Consider the following 27808-nt stretch of genomic DNA (forward strand, 5'->3'; position numbering starts at 1 on the left):
AGAATTATTTCTTGTGTCTTGCTGACAACAAATCCCAGAATGATGTTCGGGTTTTTTGTTTTTTTTTTTTGCAACAGTATTACATTGCAGACTCATACTTAGTTTGCAATGCATTAGAACTCCCAGATGCTTTTCTGTAGTACTCCTCCTTAGGCAGTCATTTCCCATTTTGTATGTGTGCAAATGATTGTTCCTTCCTAAGTGTAGTACTTTGCAAATGTCCTTATTGAATTTCATCCTATTTATTTCAGATCATTTCTATAGTTTGTCAAGATCATTTCAAGATCAAGTTTGTCAAGATCATTTCTATAGTTTGTCAAGATCATTTTGAATTCCTCCAAAGGACTTGTAACCCCTCCCAGTTTGGTATCTTCCACAAACCTTATAAGCGTACCATCTATGCCATTATCCAAATAATTTATGAAGATATAGAATAGAACTGGACCCAGGACAGATCCCTGCAGGATCCCACTCAATATGCCTTTCCAGCTGGACTGTGAACCATTGATAGGAGTCTCCCCTGTGAAATCCGGTCTTTTGTGTACTTTTACCTTATACTATAGGTAGGGCCCTTCCAAATTCAAGGTCCATTCTGGTCAATTTCATGGTCATGGGATTTTAAAAATAATAAATGTCATGATTTCGACTACTTAAATCTGAAATGTCAGGGTGTTGTAACTGTAAGGATCCTGACCCAAAAAGGGGAGGGTCGCAAGGTTATTGTAGGGGAGGTTGCAGTACTGCTACCCTTACTTCTGCACTGCTGCTGCTGATGGCACTGCCTTCAGAGCTGGGCAGCCAGAGAGTGGGGGCTGCTGGCCGGGCACCCAGCTCTGAAGGCAGTGCAGAATTAAGGGTAGCAATGCTAGGACCCCCCCTACAATAGGCTTGCAACCCACTTTTGCTAAAGTCTGCCTTCTTGAAATCCATTGTCTTTATTCTGCTGTTTTCCCTTCTACCATTCCTTAGAATTATGAATTCTCTCATTTCATGACCCAAGCTGCCTTCCACCTTCAAATCTCAACCAGTTCCTCCCTATTTGTCAGAATCAAATCTAGAACAGGCTCTCCCCTCCTTGCTTTCTCCACCTCCTGCCATAAAAAGTTGCCTTCAATGCACTCCATTAACTTGTCGGATAATCTGTGCACTGCTGTTTTTCCCCAACAGATGTCTGGGTAGTTGAAGTTGCCCATCACACTACCCAGTGCTGTGCTTCGGATGAGTTTGTTAGTTGTTTCAAAAAGCCTCATCCATCTCTTCTTCCTGATTAGATGGTCTGTAGGAGACATCACTCTGGTTTTTTACCCCTTTTATCCTTACCCAGAGACTTTCAACAGGTTGCCTCCAACTTCTTTCTCAATCTCAGTGCCAGCATATACATCTTTGATATAAAACGCCACACCTCCTCCCTTTTTCCCCAGCCTGTCCTTCCTGAATAAGCTCTATCCTTCTACACAACTATTCCAGTCATATGAATTATCCCACTGAGTCTCTGTGATGCCAATTATGTCATAATTGTGATTATTCACTGGTATGTCTAGTTCCTCCTGTATATGTCCCAGATTTCCTGCATTAGTATACAGACATCTAAGATATTCATTAGATTTCCCTTCCATATTCCCTCGTCTCTCGTTTGTCCCTGATAGGATTATACTATAATCACATTATATATATAGTCCTGGATATATTTTGCTTTGTGTCAAGACAAAACTTCCAGATTTGTTGACCTGTAAGTGTCTTTATGACTCTGAGCACTCCTGAGAGGTTAAATGCTGTGGGCAGATGACTGAGTACCTCAACAGTGTGTTCATACATATATTAATATTAAAGGTGAATTTCAAAGCAAAAAAGTGAGCTTTTATGTACAAAGATGAACTGTTTTTTTCCTGCCTGTTTATTCATTTAAAACAGTGGTTCTCAACAATGGGTACGTGTACCCCTGGGGGTGCACAGAGGTCTTCCAGGGGGTACATCAACTCATCTAGATATTTGCTTAGTTTTACAACAGGCTACATAAAAACGGACTAGCGAAGTCCGTACAAACTAAAATTTCACACAGACAATGACTTGGTTATACTGCTCTATATACTACTATACATTGAAATGTAAGTACAATATTTATATTACAAGTAATTTATTTTATAATTATACGGTAAAAATGAGAAAGTCAGCAATTTTTCAGTAACAGTGAGCTGTGACACTTGTATTTTTGTCTGATTTTGTAAGCAAGTAGTTTTTAAGTGAGGCGAACCTTGGAGGTACACAAGACAATTCAGACTCGTTCAAGGGGTAAAGTAGTCTGGAAAGGTTGAGAGCCACTGATTTAAAATACTATATGTCCCGAATTCCTTTGGTTTGCTCAAGGACCTTGGCAAGATCTTTGGAGAATCTTTTCCTGACACTCAACATTCCCTCACCATCAACTGGGGGCTGGAAAAGCTGCAACCCAGGACTCAATGTCCTGTAAAATTATCATCCTCCAGATCACACTGCATGTTTGCATCTTCATGCTACACTTGTCTCAAGGTCAGTCATGAAGCTCAGTGAGCATATGGTTCTGGAGATCCTTCAGCACTACCACTAAACAGCATCCCACCTTATTCCACTGAAAGCCCCCTTCTGTTTAAACACGTCTAAAATCTTCCATTTTGATCACCCTCTTGTACTGAAACAGCATTCAGCCCGTCCCAGATCATCCATTTTTCCTACAGAGATATATGTTAATGTGATAGGAATAGAATGCTACGCTGTGGTGTGGGTTAGTAGGCATAGGAGCTGCCAAGAAAGGGCTGGAGCTTAAAGAAAACAATTCATTGCAAATGTTGTATTCCTATTGCTGGAGTCTCCTGAGACAGTTAGGCTATATAAGAAAAATCAACATACATGCAAATGTTAGAAAGTGGGGAATGTCTCTCTCGGCATTTTTACAGCACATTGTTCCTAGATAGATTCTTGATCTATCTGGGCTTTGGCATCCTGCTAGCTACTCACACAATCATATCTACCTACCCCTGATCTTTGTTTCCAACATTTTCTCTCTCTCATTCACTCAGTAAAACACAGCAAACTCCAAACACTTTCACCCATCTAAGCTCTGAAACACAATGCATTTTCCAGGAAGTATAGCAGTAAATTTGTCAATTGCCATCCATGCTGAGTAAACCTGAATTCTCTTACAGAATTCCACAAGATCTCTTATAAATTACAAACCTTAATCAAATGTCCTTGATATTTAAGTGAATGAAATTTTATATGGGTAAAAACTAATGTTTATTTATTTAGATTTATGAGATTTGACCCTTTGCTTAACCCTCTATGAAAACATGCAATATATAAACAGTTAGTCAAATGGCGCCAAAAATCTATAACAAGTCTGCAACATTAGCAGAGAAAGTTTACATTTCATTGAAAGCTGCAAAGAGAAAAACAAATGTAAACCCTTAAAGAGGCGACGCGTGGCGGGGGGCAGTTGGGGTCATGTGCCTTAATTAAAAACAACCACCTTCCTTCTCTCCCTTCCCCCAAAAAGCCATTTCCAGGCAACTCTGATTATGAGTGCATCAAAGGGTCGCTCACATCTCACTAAACATTCCACACACAGGCTGCATACATTTTGACACAATATTCTCATAATAGGGAGACATGCTGTCTTATTTCTGAAACTAATCTTTTTAGCCCACAATATGCAGCCATTCTAATATTATCATGAATATTTTACATTACATAACTTTATGAAAGCAGTTACTGTACATTAATAAACTGTAACAGATGGCCAATATAATCATTTTTAAAATAGAGACCTAGTTCATAACACTATGGATTACAAAGTTTAATTTTAACAATAATTCATTGTAGATATGAGAACAATCCTCCCTCCCAATGCCTTTTCAAATTGCAGAAAGGGAAAAAACACTGTTTGTTTTGCTGCTTCAAATAGAGGTCAGACTAGTGGATTTCTTCACATTCTGAAAAAGGAATCCTTCCATAACTTAAAGACTTTGTGTTCAAGTCTCATCCCAAAGTAAAAACAAAACTAAACATGTTTTAAACTCCTGAAAGTAAACCTTAAAATAAAAGTGCTCTCAGAGCCTAAGTTGTACTGTTAACAAAAATACAATGACAACATTAAGTCATGTACAGTTTTATGTTTGTAGTTTTATATTTTACTGCATTAAAAACTAGTCTGTATACAAACTAATTCCTCATACTGAAGGCCAACTGTTTGAAATGAAATTGTCTTTAATTACATCAGACATATTTTTGGATACTGGGACAGATTCTGATCTAAACTGCATCAGTGTAAATCCAGAGTAACTAAATTGTATCATAATGAGTTACTCTAGTATAATATTTATCAGAATATGGACTACTGGCATTCTCTACAGAAACCTGAAAATGTAACATCTTAAAGTTTCTTGAGTTTACTGCATTTTTTCATTTCACATTTCTACAGTGATATTTTAACATTACAGTAGAACCTCACTCAATTTGCATTTTGCTAATCTGCACATTCATAATTTACACATATGAAATGCTCTCCTTACATCTCAGCAAAAATGTAACAGAGCTCCGAGATGAGATCTCATATTACCAATTTCTTTGACAAAACGTACTACAAAATATGTAATATAGTATAAATACTTTAAACTAAGCTTTTAAAATAAAAGCACCAAGTAAAACACAGTTATCACTCTTTTAAAAAACTTAATATTAGTTTTATATAAGGAAAAATTAGCATCTACTTGCTAGTAGATATTTACTAGTTATTCTCTATAGGAAATACAAGGAGGTATTGGGATTACTGTAAATACTCTTATCTAGCTATCTATAGCAAAACTGGCATGTTTTCAAAAATGAAATATTATTCATTTTGTTATACCTTGTACCTGTTTTATTGTTGAGTTTGCTAATGCACAAAATTCAGTCATTTCTTAATGGGCCTCCTAGTCAACCCAATCCAGCAATGCCTTTAATCACAATAGTCTCACTAATGACAGTAGGACTATAAACTCATGAATATCTCATATGAACACCTTAATGGGACAATTCATGTGCTTAAAGCTAAAAGCATACATACGTGCATTGTTGAATAAGGGGGTAAATGTTTGACTGTAATAGTTCATAAAATAAGACACGAATCATTTTAGCCATAAAATAAAGAGCCTTCAACTGTAAAATAACACACAAGTTATGCTTTTTGATGTGTTTTAGGTCACATGATATTGATGGACATAATTAAAAATTACCTCTGGTATACCCAGTTTCCTACATGCATCCAGAAAGTTTTCCACATTTCTCCTGCATTTGGCCATACTAAGTTTAGGCTGAAAAAACAAGGAACCATGGATTAATGGGACAGAAGCTAATATACAGTAGTCATCATAAAATTCTGCCTAGTAAATGACGTTTCTACTGCTGATGAAATATTTAGAGGAGGCTGTTCCTGAAAAAATAAATTAGGAAACGGTAAACAGTAGATTGACCAACATCTAATAACTGAAAAACTGAACTGCCAACGTACTAGTCTCCTACTGCCACGATGTCTCCATGCCACCACCCATCCATCACGGCAGTGACTTCTGTGGCACTGGCAAGGGCAGAACAACAGTGGAGGAGGCCAGTGCACTCTGTAAGCCTCCAAGGGTATGTCTATTCTGCAATTAAACATCCACAGCTGGCCTGTGTGTCAACTGACTCGGGCTCATAGGGCTCGGGCTACGGGACTGTAAAACTGCAGTACAGATGCTTGGGCTGGAGCCGGAGCTCTGCAACCCCACAAAGGGGGAGGGTCCCAGAGCCCGGGTTCCGACCCGAGCATCTGAATCACAGTTTTACAGCCCCCACTACCCAGATCAGCTAACATGGGCCAGCCAAAGCTACTTAATTACAGTGTAGATTACACCCAACTCATGTGGTGACCTATCTCAGCAGCTGGTCAGAGGACATTCTCAGATGGTCTATAAACCTCCAAAAATATGTTCAGAAATAAGAACGTGGAAGCCTTTCCATTCCCATCGTGTGTTTTTGTAGTTGAAGGTTTTTTTCTGCTTTTTAAAAATCATAATCATTGGCCTGGTTTTCCTTCATTTCTATTTCTCTGTGTTTTGCAATTCTGTTAAAAATGCAGTTCTTTGAGTTGGGTATATGTTCTCCTTACTAATGCATGTTATTAGTAGTAGGAATTTTTAGTAATGATGTTCACATTGCATCACAGACACTGAAGTGGAATTTACTTCCATGTTCTTCTGAAATGTGCTACATACCATAAAAGTTCCCTTCTATGCTCTCTTTTCTTCCTCTCAATATCAGCCTGTCTCTTTCTATGTCACTCTCATCTGGCTCAGCTGCACTGAGAGTCTCCCATTTCAATCACTGTCTCTTAATTTCCATTGGATGGTCTTGTAGTGACTGGCCCACTCAGCCTATACACTCTCAAATCAGGGCTCATTTATGCAAGGACATTCAGGAAAGTGAAAATGAATGAATTAAAGTGATAAAGTTAATATGCATAAATAAAAACATTAAATCCTCATGTGGATGTTCTCATTCAGAATTAAAGTGGCCTTAGTTCATTGCAGCTTAATTTTTCAGGAGGCTACTTTACAAACATGCAGCTTTTGGGTGCATTTGCTTTTGTGCATGCCCAGTCTCTAGTTTTGAAATTGGGAGTGCATCCAACTCACTGTGGGCTCAGTTTGTGCACATGAAAGTCTGGCTTGCAAGGTTCTGAAAATCTGTCCCCTCTAATAATCATGTGCAGTGGAAGACAGACTTACTTGCAAGAAGTGATAATACTTCTCTAATGGGAATTTTACAACCCAAACATCTCAGGCTGTTTTAAGATGTGTATAAAGGGAATCATACGTCTTTCACATTTAATTTTTGGATATTATGAGAACTTGATATATCATTTCAACATACATTAAGAACAGTTGTACAAACTCTATAATGTCATTTCTATATTTTTTGAATTGGTTCTTTTATCATATTGATTCTTAATTAAAAACTTTCCAATTCATTTTTACAGTTACTTCCTTAGTATTTTAGAATTTCAAAGATTCCTATAATATGATGCCTTCTTTGTCCTATTTGTCTCAAGGACTATCAAACCTCTTACAGTGGCATTCTGTGTCACCACAGCCAATCCATTATTTCCCTGCTTTAACAGGGAGAAGTGATACTGATATTCCTGACCTTTAAACTGAAAGCTCATCAGCACCAAAAGAGACATTAGCTGCCTAGCATTCTCCAGAACATTTCTTCTCAAGGTTAACTATTTGTCAGCAAGGGCTGAAAGTGTTTTGTAAAACACTAAGAACAGCCTTTTAGCCTTGAAAATTCAGGTCTTGTCTACTCTGCAAGTCTCTGCAGTAAAATGTGACATGACACGAATCAAGTGATTTAAAACCAACAACTGAAAATATAAAATGGAGTCAAAATTAGCTGTTACCACTCAAGAAAGAGATCGTGGAATAATTGTGGATAGTTCTCTAAAAACATCCACTCAATGTGCAGTGGCAGTCAAAAAACCTAACAGAATGTTGGGAATCATTAGGAATGGGATTGATAAGAAGACAGAAAATATCATATTGCCTCCATATAAATCCATGGTATGCCCACATCTTGAATACTGCATGCAGATCTGGTTGCTCCATTTCAAAAAAAGATATAGTGGAATTGGAAAAGGTACAGCAAAGGGCAGCAAAAATGATTAGGGGTATGGAACAACATCCATATGAGGAGAGATGAATAAGACTGGGACTTTTCAGCTTGAAAAAGAGACAACTAAGGGAAGATATGATAGAGGTCTATCAAATCATGACTGGTGTGGAGAAAGTAAATAAGGAAGTGTTATTTACCCCTTCTCATAACACAAAAACTAGGGGTCACCAAATGAAATTAATAGGTAAGGTTTAAAACAAACAAAGGGAAGTATTTTTTCACACAACGCACAGTCAACCTGTAGAACTCTTTGCCAGAGGATGTTATGAAGACCAAGACTATAACAGGGATCAAAAAAGAATTAGATAAATTCATGGAAGATAGGTTCATCGTTGGTTATTAGCTCTGAAGTGTTCCTAGCCTCTGTTTGCCAGAAGCTGGAAATGGGCGACAGGGGACGGTTCACTTAATGATTACCTGTTCTGTTCATTCCCTCTGGGGCACCTGGCATTGACCACTGTTGGAAGACAGGATACTGGGCTAAATGGACCATTGTTCAGACCCAGTATGGCCATTCTTATGAAAGGGATACATTTTTTTTAGCCACTGTTGAAAACTCCTTGTTTTTTGTTAAAATCTATACTCTTAAAAGCCTAAGCAGATCACCTTTACAATCAGCATGCCTCTCTCAGAATTAAAGATAAGGTTTTATTTAACAAATATTTAACTGGAGGTACACTCAGAAAAAACTACACAACTTTATGCATCATATTTTGAAAATACAGGAAACCTCTTTAGAATCAAAGTGACATCAGAAATCTAGACCAGAAATGTCCCCACTAACGGAAACCAAGTCTTCCGTAAATACAGGAAAAATCCAGAAGAAAGTTGAAAAGAAAAGGAAATTAGGTTTGAAAAAAGTGTACGTAAGTAGATTTGGTACAAAAAATCCTTGATGACCCTGGTCCTGCATATGTCCTAGTATCTTTGGGGAATCAAAGATTGCAGGACTAGGTCATATGTTTCTCTTCTGTCCTGTCTGTGACAAAAAATGAGTTGTTTACATATTTACCAAAAAAAAACCCAAAACAAAACAAAAAAACCCCGCCCAAACCCTTGCTAAACCCTTGCTATATAGGATTGTTGTTAACTTAATAAATTGCTAATCTCATTGTAGCATAATGTTTCCCACATGCTTAGAGTTCTCCACTTTATATCTGCGGATATAGGCATCTGCAGATGTGGATGCGAATACCCGTGGACCATTTTTGTGGATTCCAGATTGGATTTGTATCCGCCCCAGGCTCTACACATGCTTAGTAGAGTACATTATAAATCATACTGTATTCTATGACAAAACACGTTAACAATGCACCAGGAAGTGGAGAACTGATTTTTAGGAAAGTATCCACTGGAACAAAATCTTGTCAGAGGATAATGATCAACCTGCTACAACATAAACAGCAAGGCATTTATGGAAAAATCTGACCTCCTGCAATCTAGATGGTATAGACAACAAACCTATCATGAGCTTCAGCCAGTCACAGACCATTTTATTCATAAGAAAAGAGAGAGAAGTGTATATGTTTTTTGAATAGCTCCACTACTTCATTTTTATGAAGATTTGAGTTACTGCCAATCTGAACTGGAAAGGAAAAAGAAAAAAGTACACGTTTGTAGGAGTGAACACTACTCACCACCCACTGACCTGTTTTTCAAAAGTAGATTTTATTTGATAATAAAGCTTTAGTTTTTCTTTTTTTAAAAAAAAAAATTGACTTACTACTGCTGGTGAGGGTACATGGATACTTCCCACAGATCGAGGACGAATGTGATTGACTAAATGACAGAGAACAACCCCATCCATAAGAGCAGACCCCAAGTCTTCAGGCAAACAAATTTTTAGTCTCATTTCAATGTTCTGTAAAAGAAGAACAAACACGTCACCACTTTTACACAGAATTAGAAAGAACCACCTCCCCCAAAAGCAAATATCCATATTTTCTATCACATCGCCATGCCTTTTCCCATCCTATCCACTATTGCAGTGAATCCTCATCCAATTCCAGTTTGTCAAGCCATCACCACATCTTCATTTAAATTGTTCCTAAACCCAACCCCCCAAAAACACCACACTGCCCCATTCCAGGTCACCCACTGGATATGTAACTTATGAAAAAACCTCATCACTTTAACGGTGGCAGAAGTGAGTAGCCACATCATCTTATTACTGTAATGCTTGTCCTTCCTCATTCCATCACCCTGCCAGCACCATACTTTGCTACTCTTGCTTGTTGCCTCTTATCTAAAGATATTCTTTTTATTATAGTAGCACCCAGAATCCCCAGTCAGGATCAGAGCCCCATTGCATTAAGCCCCCTACAAACACAGAGTAAAAGATGGCCACTCCTCAAACAGCTGAAAAGAAACAAGTGGGCATAACAAAAATTGGAAAGAATGCAGAATGGAGGACAAGGTTGGATCTGTAATGTGTCCTACTGGGTAAAAATATGAAAACTCCCTACTCAGACAAAAGGGACACCTTAATTAAATGAACTTCGCATTGCAAAACAATCAGCAAAGTAGGACACATTGAGAATGCTTACAAATTTTCTGGAGAAAAACCCATTGCATTTTGTTACAAATGTGTAACTTATTAATTTGAGCTCCAATCTTGCAAATGCTTTGGCATGTGTTTTCATATTCCTTCCCAGTAGAGCACATTATTAGTTGTTATTATTATTATTTATATAGTACCCCAAACTATGCTATGTCCTTTAGAGGACAGATAAAAATATATCATCCCTGTCCCTTGCATTCCCTCCCCACTTCTGTCTGTTTGCTAAAATTCACTAGTTCCAAGAGGTGTTTACCAGTAACAGGTGACAAGCTCTGATTGCTGTAATGAGCCAATCAGTAACAACTACAAATTTGTGCACACTGCCAGTCTAAAATAGTTTCCCCGTCCTCCTTCCTCCATCTGTTTGTCCATGTCACCCAACTCTTCTATCTTGTCTTTTAGACTGTAAATTCTTTGGGGCAGGAACATTCATTTACAATATGCGGTATTCAGCTTATCACAGGCCCTTCTGAGGCCTCTTGGTGCCACTGTATTATAAACAGCAGCAGCAGCAAAGCTAAAACAAACTATGCAGGCACCAGATAGGCGTGTGTGCAATGTGTAAGGGAGGCGGAAGACGTGGTGTTGTGCTTAACTAAATGACCCCTCTAAACATTAGCTGGGGAACAGAAAAGCCCTTATTTTAGAAAAGGTTTTTTTGTTTCTTTTTTTAAATCAGTACATATTTAAAAGTTGCTCTATCAAGAAAATATTCATGTTTTACATTAGTCAATGGACAAAATTCAAGTTGATCATGATAATATCAGGTGATACTACTATTCTCTTGTAACACCAAATGTATCTTAAACCAATAGTAATGTAAAATTATCTCATAACTTTAGTAGTTGTAATGCAATTAACACTACAGACACAAATAAGAATGCTTCGTATTTGGGACCGCTTGCAACTGAAGATCTTAACACTCAACACTCTTTGCAGTAATTATATCCTCTCTATTTTATAGATGGTGAAACTGAGGCACAGAGAGGTTTATAAATTTTAAGGCCACAAGCGACCATCTAAACTGGACTGCAATACACAGGCCATAGAACCTCACCCAGTAATTCTGCATCAAGCCCATAACTTCTGTTTCAGCTGTAGTGTATCTTTTAGAAAGATACCCAGTTTTGATTTAAAAATCTCAAGTGATGGAGAATCCATCATATTGCTAGGTAAATCGTTGCAAATCTTAATTATCTACACTTTAGAAATAAAGCACTAATTTTGGTCTGAATTTGTCTAGCTTCAACTTCCAACCATTGGATCTCATTATGCCTTTTATCTGCTAGATTAAAGAGCCATGCCCACCATCAGAAACCTCTTCCCCATGCAGGTACTTGTACATTGATTAAGTCACCGCTTAACCTTCTTTTGGATGAACTAAATAGACAGAGCTTCTTAAGTCTCTCAGCGTAAGATATTTTGTCCAGACCTCAAATAATTCTTGTGACTCTTTCCTGAATCTTTTCCAAATTATTCAATTTTTTTTTTTTTTTGAAGTATGGACATCAAAAGTATTCCAGTCATGGTCTCACTAATGCTGTATCTTCCCACTCTGATATTCCCATGCTTATACAACCAAGCACTGTTTTTGACCTAAGATTAGGTGACTTTCCCAAGGGAAAACAGGAAATACATGCTTCAGCTGAAAATCTGCAGCCTTTCACATTGTCTTTCACATACCTCACGCAATTGCTCCACCAGCTCTCTCTCTTCTCTCATCTGTTCCATTTTCCTCCGAATTGTAAATTGAGGGTCTATGGATTCCAAATTTCTCTGTGGTCTTAAAAATACTGTGATTTTAAAGAGAGAGATGTTTAGCAAAAACAAGCCATCAAAAACTTTTGCTTTATTAATTTTCAGGTTAAACAAAATCCTTATTCACTGTCCCAATTATGTCTGTTGGAAGATTTTCCTGAGAGCATATAGAAAGAAAATCTGATTTAGAACTACAGTCATAAAAGTGTATTTGCTTGGGGGTACTCATAACAGAATTCATGTATTATTGATATAAGTGGAATATACAGACATCATTTATATCTTATGGTCTTGACTGGGAATTTTACTAAATTCGCACAGCATTTGTCCCTTGGAGTTTTTAATCTGTTGTTAGAAGTCTTGCTACTTCTATCATAGGACTCCTCTCTCAGTCTTTTAGTTAGATCCCAATCCTACAAGGTGCAGGACTCCAATGGAACTGAGAGTATGCAGCACCTTGCAGGATCAGACTCCTAGCACTCTCCAATTATTCATGACTATCTTTCATCTCTCCCTTCATCAAACAAAGTTATGTGTTTGACTCCTAAAAACTGAGTGCCTATTATAGCATCTCTGAAGGTTTGCCTACACTAGAGATTCCCATTTCATGTGCAGTATTGCATTAGGTCCATACACAGTTTTCCTACAACCACTCCTGGTGCTGGGGATGATTTTATCCATCCCATAACTTCAGGCACAGCAGGGACAAAGTCTATGGTATTTAATGTATATTTGCACTTTTAAACATTTTTGTTGTGTTCCAATGACTGCTTTTAATGGCTCTTTCTTGTACATGTATAATGAGGGCTATGCCCACCATTGCCCTCCCACACTGTAGATACCATAGCGGAGGGTCACCAGTTCCTGTGGCTGGACTGGCTTGCTCACGTATCATGAAAAGTGACAAGTGCTCAAGAATAATACAATAAAACTTGTATTTATTACTTTTTTTTTAATGTAATGTGACAGCCTTAGGTGTGTCATCCACAAGGGGAGTTAAACCCAGGTCCTCTGCTTCTAAAAGCATAAAACTTGACTGCCTGAACTAAAAGATGCAGCTTTGTTAGCTGGTTGTAGCAGACTCAAACCTCAATGTGGTTCAGCCACCACTTGTCATTTGACACCACCGGGTTAGCCCCTCGCAGCAGGATGCAACCCCAGACCTGTTAGGCTGAAGTCAGCAGCAGGCTCAACCACCTCTATGCACTGTACAGCCACTAAGGGGGGGAGGGAGGGAGGGACTGGGGGTGTACAGCACCACAGTGAGTAAGCACAGGTTATGGTCATTTTTAGATTTTGTTGCATTACTGTTTTGCTTTGCTTCTTTTGTTAGCATTATTTCCTGTCCCCCTGAACTAGTGCTTTCCTCTTCTTGGTCTCCCTCTGGATACTGAGATGGGAGTGGTCTGGTCCTGGTGCAGGAAGAGGAATATATCCACAGACTCCTCCACAAGACTCAGTTAGTTACTCTCCATCTCCTGCAGTTTTGGGGAGCCAGGGCTTGTTCAAAATGTGGGAAGAAAGGTGGGGGATGATGTTTTGGTCATCAAGATACAAAAAGAGAAGGAAGAAGTCTTGTATATCTGTATATCCAAATGTCCCAAATGGACAGATTGCTAATAGCCTTAGTAGGAGAGAGACCTCAGTATTTATATAAAATGATATTAATAAAATTATTATAACTCTTTTCATGACATTGTTACAAATTTGTTTATGCTTTTACTAAACATCAAGAAATAGCTACAAGTAAGTTACAGCCAGGATGCTTGGATATATAACAGTACATGTGTTTAGCAAGCATGTTACAAAATGTTAAAGTTAATCCAAGAAGTGCCAGAAGTTGTCTGCTTCTATCTTCCAAGGTCAAGCAAACATGAAAAAGACAAAACATGTAAAAAACATTAATGTTTTAAGCAGAGGCTTAACTGTAAAAAGGAATGTAGGTGTGTTATGCGAGCAATAAATCTAGGTTGGAAAGTGACCACACCAACCCCATTTCTTTTCAAAGGAAAAATCTCTGCTTGTGTTTTTGAAACTCCAGGATAAACAAGTGTAGTTGGAAATGTTTTAAACTTTTATTTCTTAAATGTTGAAACAGCAAACACCTTTTGAGATGTATATTTGCAAATATTTTGTATCAAAATGCAAGCCTTTATATAACTGCCTGATACTGTTACAGGAATAATAAGATGTTTTATGCAGAAATATAGCAAGGTCATTTGATGCTATAACTAGTTACTAACATAAGAAGCCATTTAAGTACAGAATATTTATATTAATGGAGAATTAATTAATTACTGGCAGTGTGCAAGCAAACCCTCACCCAATTCAGGAAGATAAGAAAATCATCATTCCAAAAATAGAAACAACAACTTGAGCTAAAGACTTTCTAAAAGTTATTTAATTTTAAGAGACTTTTTGAGAACTAAAACCTTTTATATAAAGACCAGGAGTGTTTGGACTTTCTGAAAGCAGAATTTAATTTCCTGACAAGCTCCAATAAAACTGAAAGACTCTCAGAGACTGGACTGAATAAAGACTAGTTTTGAAAGTTATCCGATGCTGTCTTGCCACAAGAAGAACAAAGGCAAGGTCATGCATTTAGGGATTAATAACAAGAATTTTAGTTATAAGCTGGGGACGCATCAATTAGAAGTAACGGAGGAGGAGAAGGACCTTGGATTATTGGTTGACCACAGGATGACTATGAGCCGCCAATGTGATATGGCCTTGAAAAAAGCTAATGCGGTCTTGGGATGCATCAGGAGAGGTATTTCCAGTAGAAATAAGGAGGTGTTAGTACCGTTATACAAGGCACCAGTGAGACCTCACCTGGAATACTGTGTGCAGTTCTGGTCTCCCATGTTTAAGTAGGATGAATTCAAACTGGAACAGGTACAGAGAAGGGCTACTAGGATGATCCAAGGAATGGAAAACCTCTGTTATGAAAGGAAACTCAAGGAGCTTGGCTTGTTTAGCCTAACCAAAAGAAGGTTGAAGGGAGAGATGATTGCTCTCTATAAATATATCAGAGGGATAAATACCAGAGAGGGAGAGGAATTATTTAAGCTCAGTACCAATGTTGCCACAAGAACAAATGGATATAAACTGGCAATTGGGAAGTTTTGTTTTTAAGGTCAGGCTTAACAAAGCCCTGGCTGGGATGATTTAATTGGGGATCGGTCCTGCTTTGAGCAGGGGGTTGGACTAGATGACCTCCTGAGGTCCCTTCCAACCCTGATATTCTACGATTCTAAGTTTAGACTTGAAATTAGACAAAGGTTTCTAACCATCAGAGGAGTGAAGTTCTGGAATAGCCTTCCAAGGAAAGTAGTGGGGGCAAAAGACCTATCTGGCTTCCAGATTAAACTTGTCGAGTTTATGGAGGAGATGGTATGATGGGACATTTGGCAATTAATTGATCTTTAACTATTCATGGTAAATAGGCCCAATGGCCTGTGATGGGATGTTAGATAGGGTGGGATCTGAGTTACTATAGAGAATTCTTTCCTGGGTATCTGGCTGGTGAATCTTGCCCACATGCTCAGGGTTCAGCTGATCGCCATATTTGGGGTCGGGAAGGAATTTTCCTCCAGGGCAGACTGCAAGAGACCCTGGGGTTTTTTCACCTTCCTCTGTAGTATGGGGCACGAGTCACTTGCTGGAGGATTCTCTGCACCTTGATGTCTTTAAACCATGATTTGAGAACTTCAATAGCTCAGACATAGGTGAGAGGTTTATTGCAGGAGTGGATGGGTGAGATTCTGTGGCCTGCCTTGTGCAGGAGGTCAGACTAGATGATCATAATGGTCCCTTCTGACCTTAATATCTATGAATCTATAAAGAAACGCTGCATATATTCATTAAACAGACTGCATATTCAGGAGCTGAAAGTGTCACCTAAGCCAACAAAAGGGTGGCAGCAACCGACTTTCAATCAGAACAGGTCTGAAAGAGGTGTGTTTTCCTGTACTTTTATGAAAACAGGAAGGATAAAGGTATAAAAACTCTAAGTGAGCACCTATCACGCACCCTGTCTGCTACCCTTGTCAAGAGGGCACTCCTAGAGGTGTGGGTAGTGTAATGACCCACAGATCTCAAACCCAAGTCTGCAGGTTTCATGGGAGCAACAACACTTCAACCCTCAACCTGGCAGCCTGGTGACAATGGCTCACCTGGGACCCATGAAGCCCAGCCCCAGAGTGAGGCTCTGCCCCTGAAGTCTGATTGGCCCAATGGCTCTACTTAAGCCAGTGGCAGCAACAAGCAGCTCTCCCAAACAATTGGGCTCCACCCTGCTCTGGACTATGTGCTTTCTGCTATTTTATTTCCAGGCATCCTGACCCAGCTTGACTCTTCGCATCTGCCTTGTGGTTCCTGACCTCCATTTTGTTTCCTGCCTCTGACCCCCGGGTATCCTGACCCAGCTGACTCTTGACTCCTGTCTCATGACTGCAGACTCACTCCCACTATTAGGTCTGGCTGCCCATGATCTGGCCACAACAAACAGTTTCTTCTTCTGTTATTCACCAAGTAGTTAGATATGTATTCCTGGACAGGAAACAGTGGCTAAACATTGGCAAATAGAGAAATAGTGGAATCTAACCGGATTTAAGATAATAAATAATTGGACTGTCTTAGGGACAGCTCCTTAAATGGCTTCTTCTAAGTAACTCATTTAAGTATTTTTTTTCCATTTTCATAGGATTTAGTTAAGGTTGCTTACTTTGCCCAACTATAAACTGTTTAGGTTATTAAGTAATAGACAGGCTTCATTTGCTCTTGAACTATTTTGCCCATACATGAACAGTTTTAAGATACTAAAACTGAATTCACAATAATTTTGGGAAATAATATACTTTGATCTTAACTTACCAAGAGAAAGGTGCCTCCCCAGAGGCGGTTTACTCTCAAGGGTGTAATCTCTGTTAAATTCTCTCCACAGAGAGACATACACAAGAGATTGTAATAGTAGTAACCAGTTTCATTTATGTTCAGTCATTTGATGTTCTGTTTAATGTTTTCTTTTCCTTTCTTTAATAACAAAATAGCTGTGGTTAATAATTGTGATTATGTTGTATGCTCTTCTCTTAATAATGGTGTCCTCTAAGGTATGTTAAAGAACACTTGTGACTAAACAGCGGGAGCCACATCATAGAGCCGTCAGGAAGAGAAACAATTAGTAAGAGCTGGCCTACCATTTCATGTTTCTCTAAACCAGGGGTTCTCACACTGGGGGTCATGACCCCTCAGGAGTTGTGAGGTTATTACACGGGGGTCACGAGCTGTCAGCCTCCACCTCTAAACCCTGCTTCCCCTCCAGCGTTTATAATAGTATTAAATATTTAAAAAAAAAGTTTTTAATTTATAAGGGGGGGGGTCACACTCAGAGGCTTGCTGTGTGAAAAGGGTCACAAATACAAAAGTTTGAGACCCACTGCTGGTTTTCAACATTTTTTCATTTGTGAGCCCCTAAAATATTTCAAATGGAGGTGCGGACCCCTTTGGAAATCTTACACGTAGTCTATACATCCCCACGAGTCTCAGGACCATAGGCTGAAAACCACTGCTCTAAACTAAATATGTTTATTTTTAAAAATAAAATTGTTTGAGGTCCAACAATTTAAAACTACTTTCAATTCCAGTGGGAAGTGAAAACTACAGGTGAGCTCGTCTAAACCAAATACAGGAACTGCCAGTGACACCTACGGGTAAGAATAAAGAATTAAATTATTCTTTCTAATTGCATAATACAAAAGAAAGGTACAATATGGAATAAAATTAGTAGTTATTTCTTTACTACTCAAATTAATTATTTCATGCTAACACTATCTCATTTTTATTTAGGTTGTATTTTGGATAAATGTTTTAATTTTTATATCAATTTTCAAATTATGCAATACACTAGAAAAAAATGGAGTGTAAGGAAAGTTCAAATAAGTTCAACACAGGATGAATTCATGCTTGCATGAGGCTCAATGAATCTGAAAGATCAATAAACTAAACTGTATTCTGGGATCTTCTGGGTCCTTGACAGGTTTGCTTATGTATCTGCATTAAGATCTTGGAAGAAGGGGGGGAAAAAAAAAAAGGTTCCTGCATGAGATACTTTCTTTGAAATTCCGGAAAGGGCTAATGAGTTGTGTTCATATAGGTCCTGATGATACTGAAGTGACAAAATGAAATCTCTGCTTGGATCCAATGGCTGAAGGAATAGCTTGCACTGTTCTAGATGAGATGATGATTGCAGTGACTGCATAGTAAAATGCTTTATTAAAAATAAATATTTTAGGAAAAGCCACCAACTAGATGGTGGCAGAGCCTACTAGTTAAGCAATAAAAACCAGCCCATCCTCAGATTTGTAAAAGAAAATCATCATAATTTAAAGAGCAGCATAGCAAAGCTAAGCTCAGCTCCCACATTTTCAAAGTATACCGGGGGATTTAGCCACTTTCATTAAACTCCATGGTAGTTCTGTGGATAAATTCATTTTTAAATTTTAAATCATATTTAAAATCCAAGGATAACAGATCACACGTTAGTCATCTAGTGCTCCCTATCAGATATCCACAACAGAACTAAGACATATGAAGAAAAGGAAGATTATTTCATTTTAACTTACTGTTAAAAAACAGTGTTCCTGTATCAGGCCAATTTTTTAAATTGTTCCTAATGTTCTAATAAAAAAATGAAAATACCTTACTACATTTATTAAGAATATCAGTTAAAAGTGTTAAGTAATTACTTACATTTCAAATTAGTAAACTTACTGTAAAACTTAGAACAAACAATACTTAAAATTCTGGAACCTATTTAGATGTGCTATATGTTTTATGTTCCCTATAATACCAAGGAAAATAGGTAAATACACACCCCCCCCCCAAATAAACATGCACACCCCCCCCACACACACACACACTGCAACAGCAGACTTGAAAACTGTGTTGCAATCTCCATTCCAGTTTCAACAGCAGCAACAACTCAAAGAGCTCTGTACAAAAGGAATCATACCAACGGCCACTGTTGTATGGTTTGTGTTTGAGTCTGCATTTAGGGAATTATTATTATGGTCTTCAATCATTTTAGCCTTGTTTATCTTGCTTATGTGCTGTGCTGACCTGGTGTGTGCCTGCACGAGAGAGAAACTGAACTTTCTCTGGTCCCATATTGTAATGAGGATGTATTAGACAAGAACAGGAGAAGTTCTGAAAGGAAATACTATTATGAGTAAGACTCGGTTTATTGTCTGCGTACTGTTTTCCTATGTAGAATGTAAGCCTTGTGAGAGAGGATACTCATGTTTGGTCTTTGTGGAACAACTCACCTGCACTAGATACTATTTCTGAATACTATCACTGCCTAGTTTGCTATAAATTACAAACCCTAAACACAGTGAGGTACCTCAAATGTATGCAGTTTTGTAAATAAATGTCCATGAATAGAAAACATCTGTTTATGGAAAGTAAATGTGAAAATTATTCAGTTTGACTTATTCGTAAGACATACGTTCTACCTATGGGAAACGGAGGAAAACATATAGGCAATTCCTTCAAACTGTAATAAACAAACAGGTTAGCCAATTTGGAAAACATACACAAGCAAAATAAATTAGCAAGTGAATAAGATATTCTTTCGTCTCTGTTTTACAGTAGAAATATTAGAAGTAAAGTGTTCTAATTCAGAAGTAAAGTGTTCTAAATACAACAATATGGAATATGCTAGTTATTCTGCATTATACATTTGTTCCACCAGAGGGGGCCCTCACCACACAAATGTGTGCCTCAGAAGAGAGTTTTCGGAGTAACAGCCCTGTTAGTCTGTATTCGCAAAAAGAAAAGGAGTACTTGTGGCACCTTAGAGACTAACAAATTTATTTGAGCATAAGCTTTCGTGAGCTACAACTCACTTCATCGGATGCATCCGATGAAGTGAGCTGTAGCTCACGAAAGCTTATGCTCAGATAAATTGGTTAGTCTCTAAGGTGCCACAAGTACTCCTTTTCTTTTTTCAGAAGAGAGTATTTCTTCAGTCCAAAGTACAGTAGTTCTCTTCACTGCTGGTCAATGCAACTTATTTATTTCATGTTAGTTTCACTAATAAGCCTTTGTTGGCAATTTTTAAAAATGTAAGTGAAAAAAATTAAATTAGCAATAATACTTAGTCTAATCTACAATACGTGACATGTGTTTAGTCTCTTTGTTAAAGGTCAGACTTCCAATTGATTTCCATTTTCGCACCTTCATTACATTGTAGGAACAGTTTTGTACATGCAATTATTTGCAGGCAAAGTTTAGGACATTTAATACTGCAAGTACTTAACTTGCCAGCCCAATCAAGTACCTAGATGTCTAAATGAGCAAAAATGGCACCTGTAAATACCTGTGGTTGCAAAAATGCCAGGGCTTGTAAGAGGCGTAGATAAAGCAAGGCTGAAAATTTGAAAATAAGGTTCTATTTCTCATGATCAATTCTATTCATATTTCCTTTAACTATATATGGTTCAAGTGGATATGGAATACGTGCTTCTTATGACACATCTGAATACCACTGAGAGGAGATTCAGTGGTTAGGGAACTAACAGAACTTATGAGACCTGAGTTCAAGTCCTTGTTCCTCTCCAGACTTCCTGTGTGATTCTGGTCGAGTCACTTAGTCTCTCTGTGCCTTAGTTCCCCATCTGTAAAATGGGGATAATAGCACTTCCCTGCCTCACATGGATGTTGTGAGGATAAACACATTTTGTGAAGCACTCAAGATACTACAGTGATTTGGGCAGGGGAGAGGAGAAGGAAACTGCTTTAGTACCTAAGATAGACTGCACAGCAAACTTTCAAGCACATCAACACAGGAGATAAAAACATCTAATAAAAACATACTGTTCTAACAGTTTTAAGCATTAATACTAATATTTGCAGTTGGCTTAAAAGCTATCAGATTTGAATTGTTTCAAATGATTATGCTTAAGCTTGCCTGCACTGTTCTCATTTTATTATGACAGTTGTGGCAAATTGCTGGCACAATTATGATGGGTCCCGCGCTTCCTGTTCTTGGGGTGGGGGGTTCAGAGAGCAGTTTCCTGCCCCTGAACTAGGGTATCTACTGTCCCACTAGCAACCCAAAGAAGGGTAGTGAAGAGGGAGGGACCCGGGCCCACCCTCTACTCCAGGTCCCAGCTCAGGGGCCCTAGGGATAGTGGCAAACCACTTGAACTAGTGCTTCCTTCCCCTGGGCTACTTCCCTCTCCTGCTCTTCAGCTTGTGGGACTTCCTGCCCTCTCTCTGCACAAGCCAGGTGTCTCTTTATCTAGAGTCTTGGTCTTCTAGCCAGCCACGGCACTTCTCCAAACTCTCCTCTACTTCAACTCCTCCAAACTGCACTGTGCTCCAACTCCTTCCCCTGGCTGATTGAAGCAGGGGGTTTTTATCAGGTGACTGGCTTCAGGTGCTCTATTTGGCATCAGGTGCTTTTAATCTATAGAAACCTTTCTTCCCTCTACAGGGAATAAGGTGTCTCCTCATCCTGGGACTTACAGATGTCTCCTATATCACTCTCCTGCTGCCTTCTAGCCATGCTGTATCACACAGTATAATTACACTGGTAGCCCTAGGCTAGCACAGATCACATTACCTAATGAATTCCTATCAACAAGGATAAAAAACACATCTAGAGCCGGATCCCCAACTGGTGTAGTCCACTAAACTCTGAGTTATGCCAATTTACAATGCCTGAACATGTGGCCTATCAAGTTTGATATAGAAGTCAGCAGGCTGGATTCTCCACTGTCCTATGTCTTTGTGGTCCTTTTCACCTGAGGAAAACAAGTGCAAAGTGGGTGTAATTTGTACACACAAATCAGAATGATAGCCTTTTGATGACAGCACCAAATAAAAATGATAGACGTCAAAGTTCTTTCATAAAATGGGGGCAAAATACTATTCCCCCCCCCCCCCCCCCAATAGCCAGAGATTTTGTATATGTTCTTCACCGGAGCAATTCACTATGATTTGTTAATCAGGTTTTATGTTATGTAATTTCCAATATTTTTAATGTTTGATCATTGTCTCTTAGATGTTCCAAAATTGAATTATCTTACTGGGAAGGAGAGAGGGCTGAGGCTATGTAAATAATATTATTTCATACGTTGTAAGTATTGTAATAAAATTACTGTAGAAAGGTTTTACAAAGGTTAATATTTAGATACACTAAAATGTTAAAAATTGACAATTTTAAAGAAGATTCTAGTTCAGCTTTAAGGTGCAAATTCTATCTTTTGTATCCTTGGCTCCCATTCATTTCAATGGGTGACACACACGTGAAGCCAAGTGCAGAACTTGATTCCAGAATCATTAACAGGAAGAAACTAAGTTCTCTTGCTAAAAAAAAAAAGCCAACTTCAGGCTGATTTCTACCTCTGAGTCTACAAGCGATTATAGATCTTTCATTATCTGTAGTACTTTACTGAAAGATTAGTAGAGTTGAATAAGTAATCTTTAACTTAGGAAGTACTGTGTTAAATGGAGAGGTATAATGTTCTATACTTTAATTAAGCATGTGGAGACTAGAATTGTAATAATACTGTTCAGCAGCTTAGAGTTTTAAGAATTTGACTTCAAACCACAGAATTCTGTAAATGACATGAACATTGGAGGCACTGAACATAATGAACACTGCAAGTCAATTCGAAAGGATCTGGATAGTTTAGGAGATCAGGCTAGCAGATGGCAAATGCTGTTCATTTTTTAAAAATACACAAATTAGTTTGGGAAAAGGGAAACAAACTAGAGTTTATGTGCTAAATAGAGCAATCATCCATGAATACTTTTGGCTGTACAGGTCACTGTATGACTGGAAGGGTGCAACATGAGGCCTGTTACCATTTTTTGCCATAAGAATCTAAGGTATTGTAACAGGGTCGCACTCACCTCTTGTGAGCACCCCCTGCCAAGTGTGTGTGTTCGCCTACACTCTCTATCTGGTGCGTCTTTGGTGACTCAGGCCTCCGGCCGAGTCACACACAATCTGTCTGTGTGATGAAAGCAAAGCAAAACCAATTCCAGGGCACAAGTCCAACAGGGGTCTCTCTCAGTTCCCTCTGTAATGTCTCTCACAAGTTGTCCCTACTTCAGAATACAGCAGTGTCCTTCCCTGGTGCAAAGTCTTTGCCCTCTTAAGGCCTTTCTGGCCACAACTCTCCAGTTGGGCCACTGCAGTTCAGTTCCCACCTCTGGGATGCCTCAGTGTCCAGGCTACTTCCCCCAGTGGCTAATGGGGGCTGGGGGAGACCCAGGTATGCCCACTACTCCGGGTCCCAGCCCAGGGACCCTGCAGATCGCAGCTGTCTGCTGTATTCCTTTATCTAAGTCACACTGCTGCTCTACTTCCCCGGACCACTTCTCCGCAGCCCTGCACCGTCTTCACCCTTACCTCAGGACCTTGTCCTGATGGGAGTCCCCGCAACCAACTCGGGGCTCCTTTTCGCTCTCCCTGGTTCTGGCAGCACTACTTCGTCCGAGGTCCTGCAGCTTCCTCAGCCAGCCACACACCATCCATGCTCCTCCAGTTCTAGCAAGGAACTGAACTCGCTCTTACCCTGCAGCTCTTCTTATACTGACCTGCTGAGCCCTGATTGGCTGTTTCCCACACAGCCGCTCTAGGCAGCTTGGAAGACCTCTCTACTGCCCTTTTCTGGGGCAGGGTTTGGCAGGGCCACACGGCCTGGGTCTCAGGGCCTAGTCCGCCCCATCACAGTTATGAAGAATGGTTAAGAGAGTTAGCCAATGTATTTTCCAATGAGAAAAATCTTTGTAGGCTTTTGCTTGTTACTAGAATTCCTTTTATTCCGAAGAACCAGCAAGACTGATTTTCTTCAATAATATACCAACTGTCCATTCTTCTCATGCAAAGAAAGATCTGTTGGTAGATAATTCAGGTGTTTTAAGTGTTGCACATCTGTCAAGGTAGCCAGCTCTTTTTTTCATTTCCCACACTCTACCATGTGAACTATGGATGAGGACTTGTAATGATGGAATAGATTTCCCAATATTGGAAAGGACCAGGAAGCCTTGTCTGACATTATCTTCATGCTCCATACTAAGTGAGCTTGCAACTCTTAGAGAGTGAAAAAAATGCTAGCATTGTGCTGAAGATGCCAATACTTTAGTTTAAAAAGCTAACAGATCACTTTTTAGTGCTCCATCTCCATTTAAGCCAGAAGTGCAGGATTTTAAAATGTAAAGAATATTTTCTTATAGACTGCACTTAAAGACAGTTTCTCAATAATGTGCATAAATGATGCCACCAAATGTGTTCTTTCAAAAAAAAAAAAAAAAAAAAAAAAAAAGGAAGAATTCTTATTCTTTAGCCTCACTTCTTAAATTTCAGTTTTATAAGCCAGACAAGTGGGAGTACTTGGCTAATGGATGAATGGTCAGAACAAATTTCTTACAGCCAGTTTCAAAGGGCTCAGCATGCACAACAAATTATTCATATATGTCTCTTGTTTAGCATTCAGAAGAACACCTGCTACATCATGTTCAACCTTTTTTTTTTTTTTGGTGTGACAGATTTTCATAAAAAGAATGTTGAATTCTAACATATGGGCACATCTTGTATAAGATACAGTTCTGAATGACCATCATGTTTTTGAATGTCTCAGAATGTGACAGCTTTCTGACTGGTGTTTTTTTTTTTTTTTTTTTTTTGTCAGTGATGATTTTTCTAATTTTTCATTTTCAAGGAAGCCATGTAATACTAGATTTAAACAAACAGCAGACAAAATCAAAAATACTTTACGCTACCATTATGTAGAATATTCAGTGCATTGAATCCATTATCAGATGTGACATGCAGTACTATAATGTCCTCAGGAGAAAAGTTATATTAGCATTTTCATGTTGTGTCCCAGGCTATGGGAGCTGCTTCAATCAAAAGCACTCAGACTCAACAGCTATATATATATAGCTGTGAACTTTACTGATGTCTGCACTGCAGTGGATCCACTATGTACTTGCTAAGTTCCCCAAATCCTGTTCCAGCACGCACCAGGTTCAGACTGAAATGTGGGAAATATTCTCATGTGGGGGAGTGGAGGGGAGAGTATCTTCTTTGTGTCCAGGCGGTGGTCAGAAATCTGGAAATTTCGTAGGAAATCACATTTGGTCTGCTCTTTGGTTAAAGAGATAAAAATTAAGAACTGTTCATTTTTGGTCAGTGCTTTGTTTGTTATGCATTGTGACAAATTTATCATATATGCCAGTGTTTCCCAAACTTGGGACACCGCTTGTGCGGGGAAAGCCCCTGGTGGGCCCGGCCGGTTTACCTGCCGTGTCCGCAGGTTTGGCCGATGGCGGCTCCCACTGGCCGCGGTTCACTGTGCCCGGCCAATGGGGGCTGCGGGAAGCGGCGGCCAGTACATCCCTCGGCCTGTGCCACTTCCCGCAGCCCCCATTGGCTGGGCACAGCAAACCGCGGCCAGTGGGAGCTGCGATCGGCCGAACCTGCGGATGTGGCAGGTAAACAAACTGGCCAGGCCCCCCAGGGACTTTCCCTGCACAAGCGGTGTCCCAAGTGGGACAACTGATGGGAAACACTGATATATGCTCTTGAATATTTCATAAATCTCAGGTACTTGCAAATGTGAAGAGATATTGTTTTCTTGGCACACTGTGCTGCTGACTGAAAAAAACCTCAATAACTTTCATTATCTGAAAAATACAGCATCAAGTCCAGCACAAAAATCTATGTAATTCTCTTATTCAGCTCAAGTGTCACTGGAAAAATGCTTGCATAGCAGCTATGGTTTTCAAACAATTCATAGATTTTTTGTCTGGAAACAAACTAAAACTAAAGGAAGACCAACTGACCTACCTATCTATCTTTTTTACCTTGATTTCACTCAGTGAAAACACTGCTTTATTTACTAAAATATTTCTAGCTCTCCCTTCACCTCTGTTTGAATCCCTTCTTCGGAGAAGGGGAAGCTGATAAGAATGCTGGTCAGTTAAATATCTTTTCATTGGCCTAGTAGTGACATAATGATCAGATTTGGTTTCCCTGCATTTTCTGCTCATAGACTTCTTAGACTATGTACTCAACGTTCTTCTACACTAATAAACATGTACCATCTGAGTCTTTTGGTTTCTAATCCTTACGTTTTTTTACCCATTACAACAAGAATATGGCTGAATGTCCTGCACCTTTAGCTGTGTGGGGAATGTAGCCAAACATACAAATTATCTGAAAACATACAAATGAAATATGTACAGATCACCTACCATTGTCACTGTCCCCTTCAGATGGGATACTGTAGCTATAGTTGTCCCATGTTTGAGCCTGTGTAAGTTTGTTGAAGGAGACAGGAGGAAGAGTGAGGGGTGGGTCTGTTGCAGGGGAGTGAGAGCCAGTCCAGATACAGTAGCATACAGACCAGGAAAAACCAAAGGGGTAGCACCATTTCATATATGGTATGAAGATTGCATGGCAATGAAGAAGATGCCATTCAAATTAATGATTATTATAAAATGTATAATTTTGGAAGAAAAGAATGAGAGATGGTGTACAGAATAAAAAGAATGAAAAATTAAATGTTAGTATTTGTAAATCATACATTATATGTGCAGTTAATGCTGTTAATCTTAACAAGATTACTACAACATAGCACTTTACATAATTATGAAGAAAAAGTACCCATAGATTTCATACTGTAGGCTAAGGAAAGGAAACCCTGACTCTGAACTGATGGGTAAATTTATCAACAGCGCAGTTGCAGAAGTAAAAACATAAACCAAGAAGAAAAACAGTAAGAAATAAACATGTTATATATTTCAGGTTTTCAGTGTTAGAAGAGCACTTTTTCCACAGACTGGAATAAACACAGTTTAACAAAATTGTTAAGATTTTCCTGGGAAAGTTTTTATTTCAAAAATACCCATTTCTGTCCTGGACATAATAGTAGTAGTTCATTAATCCTTTGGCTCTCCTTCTATCATGGAGAAAATCCCATGATCCTCCTGACTTTATTCCTTCCTTCTTCAGCTGTCATCTTCCAGCTCAAGCAGCACTATTTCTTCCCTCTCATTAACTTCCTCATCCACAATCCTAGCCACCTATTTGCCTACCTTTGATACCCCAACTAAAGTCCTCCCCTCTTCTGCACTCTTTCCTCTTTGCACAAGATCTTCAGACTCTTTCAAAGAGAAGAATGGCAATGTAACCTCTCTCCTCAACACGGTCTTCCCTGCTACTGCTTTTCTTCCTCCTTGTTTCTCCTCCTTTAGTTATCTATAACAAGGCTTCTCACCCGTGCTTCAAATCCCTCCACTAACCTCAGCGATCTCTTCCCTTTCACCTCCAACCTACAGTGTCCCATTCTCTCCCATGTTGATTACTAGAAATTTTACTCTCTAGCTTCCCCCAAAACCACTGCCCCCCCCCACCCAATGGTCCTTACAAATCATAGCTGCTAAAGATCATCTTCTTTGCCCACCACTCTCACCACCTCATCCCCCTCTTTAAACCTTTTACTGGCTCCCTGTTTTCCACCACGTACAATTTAAGCTTTGGGCCCTGATTCTGAATGAGGTCTTTGGATGCTATTACATGTTGCCTTTTTGAATGCCAAACTGTAATCCTAATTCCATTTAAATAGGTGAGTTTACAGTACCTTATAGAAATCTAGATTAATTATAAACATGAAAATTAGCATTTAGATTTTAAAAAGGCAATGATTTATACCAGTTCAATGAAAACGTATTTTTTAAATATTAAAA

The 27808-nt window shown here is 38.9% G+C and overlaps 1 protein-coding gene across 20 annotated transcripts in view; it reads right to left on the bottom strand.

Moving 5' to 3' along the window:
* Positions 1–27808, bottom strand: part of LRCH1 (leucine rich repeats and calponin homology domain containing 1) — a 256777-nt gene that overhangs the window by 17602 nt on the left and 211367 nt on the right. For 10 of the 20 annotated variants that reach the window (XR_005224569.2, XR_005224567.2, XR_005224562.2 and 7 more), the window contains 4 exons: positions 26315–26419; positions 11966–12075; positions 9446–9583; positions 5247–5324 (listed from right to left, as the gene is read on the bottom strand). Coding sequence is in view for 10 of the 20 variants with exons in the window: in XM_043522418.1 (XP_043378353.1) it covers positions 5247–5324; positions 9446–9583; positions 11966–12075; positions 26315–26419 (431 nt within the window). In the remaining 10 variants the exon portion in view is untranslated. Of the gene's footprint in view, positions 1–5246; positions 5325–9445; positions 9584–11965; positions 12076–26314; positions 26420–27808 lie in introns of those variants that run through there. The other 10 variants (XR_005224566.2, XR_006283764.1, XM_043522443.1 and 7 more) reach the window with 2 other exon arrangements.

The sequence above is a fragment of the Chelonia mydas genome, chromosome 1 (assembly GCF_015237465.2).
Source record: "Chelonia mydas isolate rCheMyd1 chromosome 1, rCheMyd1.pri.v2, whole genome shotgun sequence".
In the NCBI taxonomy this organism is placed as follows: Eukaryota; Metazoa; Chordata; order Testudines; family Cheloniidae; genus Chelonia; species Chelonia mydas.